This window comes from Chrysochloris asiatica, unplaced genomic scaffold (genome assembly GCF_000296735.1).
Source record: "Chrysochloris asiatica unplaced genomic scaffold, ChrAsi1.0 scaffold00287, whole genome shotgun sequence".
In the NCBI taxonomy this organism is placed as follows: Eukaryota; Metazoa; Chordata; class Mammalia; order Afrosoricida; family Chrysochloridae; genus Chrysochloris; species Chrysochloris asiatica.
Window position 1 is genome coordinate 1,778,159 of NW_006408805.1, and position 3,930 is coordinate 1,782,088.

The 3,930-nt window shown below is 42.4% G+C and overlaps 1 protein-coding gene across 1 annotated transcript in view; it reads right to left on the reverse strand.

The window, feature by feature from the left end:
- RPUSD4 (RNA pseudouridylate synthase domain containing 4) overlaps window positions 1-3,930 on the reverse strand; it is a 38,490-nt gene that overhangs the window by 5,786 nt on the left and 28,774 nt on the right. Inside the window, exons 4-5 of the mRNA XM_006874582.1 lie at window positions 2,133-2,226; window positions 1,912-2,056 (exon numbers count right to left, since the gene is read on the reverse strand). Of these exons, the coding sequence (XP_006874644.1) occupies window positions 1,912-2,056; window positions 2,133-2,226 (239 nt within the window). The remainder of the gene's footprint in view (window positions 1-1,911; window positions 2,057-2,132; window positions 2,227-3,930) is intronic.

Here is a 3,930-nt window from a genome sequence, read left to right on the forward strand (position 1 = left end):
CTTGCAGGATATACCCAATGGACCAAGATCAGGACTATAGAGAGGATGCTTTAATACTTTAAAACAGAGTTTTGCAGAGTATCAACAGTGTGGGCAAAGGTATGTGAACATGCATTGTCATGCAAGATCACTATGCCCTTAGATAGCAATTCTCTGCATTTAATCCAAATTTTAGGCTTCAACTTTTCAGTGAGCCTCTCACTGTAATGAGCACTGTTGATTGTAGAACCTTTTTCCTGATAGTGTTCCAATACTGGCCATTGAGAATCCCAAGAAACTGCAAGCATCAATTTTCCAACTGATGGTTGACTTTAACTTTTGTTGGTTGGCGACTGAGGATGTTTCCATTCCATACTCAGCAGTTTACTCTCAGTCTCATAGAGATGAATTGTGCCTCATCACCAGTAATGATTTAAAAATAAACTTTTACTTCTTTGGAGTATTGGTCCAAATTATGTTTGTAGATGTCCAAACGCTTCTGTTTATGTTCTTCTGTGAGTGGTTTCAGTACCCTTCTCTAACGAATTTTTCAAAACCCAAGTATGTCATGGATTATTTCATAAGCAGAGACATGGCAAATGACTTGCCACATAATCCACTCATCTATTTGACAGAATCATTTCATGTGAGTGCTTAATGTCATCATCAGCATGGACGTAGATGGGTGTGTCTTGCTCCTTCTTTATGGCTGACACTTTTGTGACCATCCTTGAACTACTCGATCCATTCATACATACTTCTTCATGACAAAACACTTTTTCCACACTGTGCACAAAGTCTTCGAAAAATACCAGCATCAGGCACACACCGTCAGACCACAAAAAAACATTATCATTGCATGCTGTTCTTCTTTTGTGCAAATCATAAGTGGGCAGTCATTTTTTTCTCACACTCCGATTACAAATGAACTGATATAACACATTCACACCTGCCCAGCAGTGACCTTGAACACAAAGCTCTGGTAAGACAGTTCAGTCAACAGAAGCTTTAATATAACCAGAATGTGGATACCTTTTGACTCACTCGTTTGTGTGTGTATGTGTGTGTGTGTATAGCTGTTGTTATGTGTCCTGAAGTCAGTTTCGACTCATAGCAACCATATATAAGGTTTCTGAAGCTGTAAATCTTTGTAGGAGTAGAAACTCTCATCTTTTTCATGCAGAGTGGTTGGTGGGCTTAAACTGCTGACCTTGTGAGTCACAGTCCAGTGCTTATCCTATGGATTCACTGCACTCACTATATATAGACAATATCATTGTTTTTGTTAAGTGTCATCAAGTTGGTTCTGATTCATAGAGATCCTGTATAGGATTTCCAAGGCTGCAAATCTTGCAGGAGCAGAAAATCTCATTTTTCTCCCATGGGGTAGCTGGTGGGCTTGAACATCCGACCTTGTAGCAGTTATCCTACAAAATCACTGCACTCCCCGACACATACTCTATATACATACATTTCACTGTTTTCGGCTTCTCCAGGTAGTATTCTGCTACCTACTGAGTGGATTAAGCATAGTTGCTCAAACTCACCAGCTGCTCCTTGAAAGAAACATGACAGTTTGTTTCCAGAAAAAGTCTAGTAGCCTGCCATCTGACTTGCTGGATCTTGGATTTATTAGCTCCTGCAACTTATTTTTCCAAAACTTTTAAAGCCTCGGAATCCCTATAGAGTAGTTCTACTCTGTCCTATAGGGAAGTACAAGCTGGCAGTGGATGGGCTCTCTACTACTGTACACAGATGTCCGACTGGAGTTCCCAGTCATAGATTAACACCAGAAACACTCTCAAACAATTCAACTGCAACCACAGCCCACCCAAAATACCACTGCACAGGACAAGGGTAGAGCCCAGTACGAGGCCCTGGACAGAGCTCGTGAGCTTTTGCTCTCCTACTGCAGCCTGACAGCCCCCTCACCGGTAATAGGCTGGAGCTCCACGAGGGCAGAGGAGAGAGTGCTGCTTAGCACCTGGTACTGAGTCACAGCAATGTGTGCATTCTGGTTGGTACGCACTTTCACCATTTTCCCATTGTCCATGTAGTAGTTTGGGGACAGCGTCATCTAGAAGCCAGAGACATCAGATGTGATTTCAAAGGAAGAGCAGAAAACCCACCTATCCAGGAGACAGTTCACTCACCTTGTGGTGCTGCCGCTGGCCTTGTACCTCCTTCTCAATGATGGGGATGTTGACAACTCCTGCCGAAGGAGTGGGGACATGTATGGTGATGGCCCTGGGAGTGACACAGAACATGTTTTAGCCATGGCAATAAAGCCTTGTTTCTTGGATTTGGCTGCTCAGGATCAAACACTAGACTTTCTGTACTAAATGTGGTCAGTTTTTAAGACTGATGAGTCTCAAATGAATCTCTTGGTGTAGTGCTAAGCCTAATAGTGTTGATACTATTTTTACAAACAATAACTTTTTATTGAATGTTAACTGCATTCAGTAATGTTAATTAATAATGATGGGGAGACCAAAAAAGCAACAAAAAAAGTTGTATTAGCAACTTGGTCTTTCATCCTAACCTTTAAAAATAGATGTGTATATTTAAAAACAAAAATAGGAAAATATGAGGAGGCTTCAAAAATTTGTGGAAAGAGACTTCTGGCAAGATGGTAGACTAGGCAGACATACTACATAGACCCTCTACAACAAACATACAAAAGACCAAAAAAAACAGACACAGATGAAGACTATGGAATCCTGAACTTCAGAGGAAAGATTAAGAAGTGAATTGAATGTTTGCTGGGAGGAGAAGCTAGCAGGGATGTCAAGATAGAGGATGACTGGTTAACGGCCAGAGAGACGTAGCACAACCATCTTGAACTTTTGTGAGCAGCTTTGGCAACAGACTGTGGCCTGGCAGAACAGATTCATACAGGCGACGGGAAAACAGATTCTTTCCCCCCAAGCTCCCTGATGTCCAGAGGTGTGGCCAGCTCCCACCCTCATTCACCCCCCCCACCCCCACCCCGGCATAGATCCTGCTCTCCAGGAGTTTGTAGTCATGTAGCTGGAAGCCAAGACAGTGTAAGCTGAGGTCCAGCTGTGCTGCTTTGGTGCCTGGATTCAGTCAGGCTCAGCTCCAGACCTACAGGACCCGAAGATCCACCAGACCAGCATTTAAACAGTTTCCCTGTTCCCAGCTCCCCTGTGGTCCCAACAAATGCTGAAATAAGCCCCATCAAGGTCCTCTAGGAATTACTTCCGGATTGAGTGCCTTGAACATACATAACACCAAGGTTAACAGGAACTCCACCTAGGACCAGGAACTCTGCTGTCACATCCCTCCCACACCCATTTTGTAAGCACCTAGGCTGACAGGAGCCTCCTCCACCCCCACCCCCACCCCAAGTTTTCTTCTCTTGGGTACAACAGCTGTGCTGTTTTTTGCTTTTGTTTCTGGTTTTGTTTTCTTTTCTTTTTCTCATTGCTTTTGTTTTTTTATTCTTTCTCCTCCTCCTTCTCTTCCTATCCTTGAATTTTATCTTTTCCTTCTTCGCTTGTGCTTTTATCGTCTTTTCTTCTGCTTATTTCCCCTCTTCTTTTTGATTCCCTTTTGATCTATCTTTACTACTCTCAACTCTCTCTTTTCATCTTCCCCTCAGTGGTTTTTCTGTTTCTTTTATTTCTTCTTTTATTTTTCTCTTCTAATAGCTCCATTTTCCTGTCTCTCTTTCACCTTTATAGCTATTATATTCTTTTTTTCTGGTTGCTACCTGTTTTTAGTTCTTTTTATCTTTTAATTATTTTCTCTTTTAATTGTTGGTTCCTTGATTGTTTATTCTACTTGTTTCCGTGTGTGTGTGTGTGTGTGTGTGTGTGTGTGTGTGTGTGTGTGAGGGGGGAGGGGTGTCTCTTTCCCATCTGACAGGAGAAATCAACTGTTTCCAAACAGCCCAGTCATAACCATATCCTCTGCAATTCCACCCAC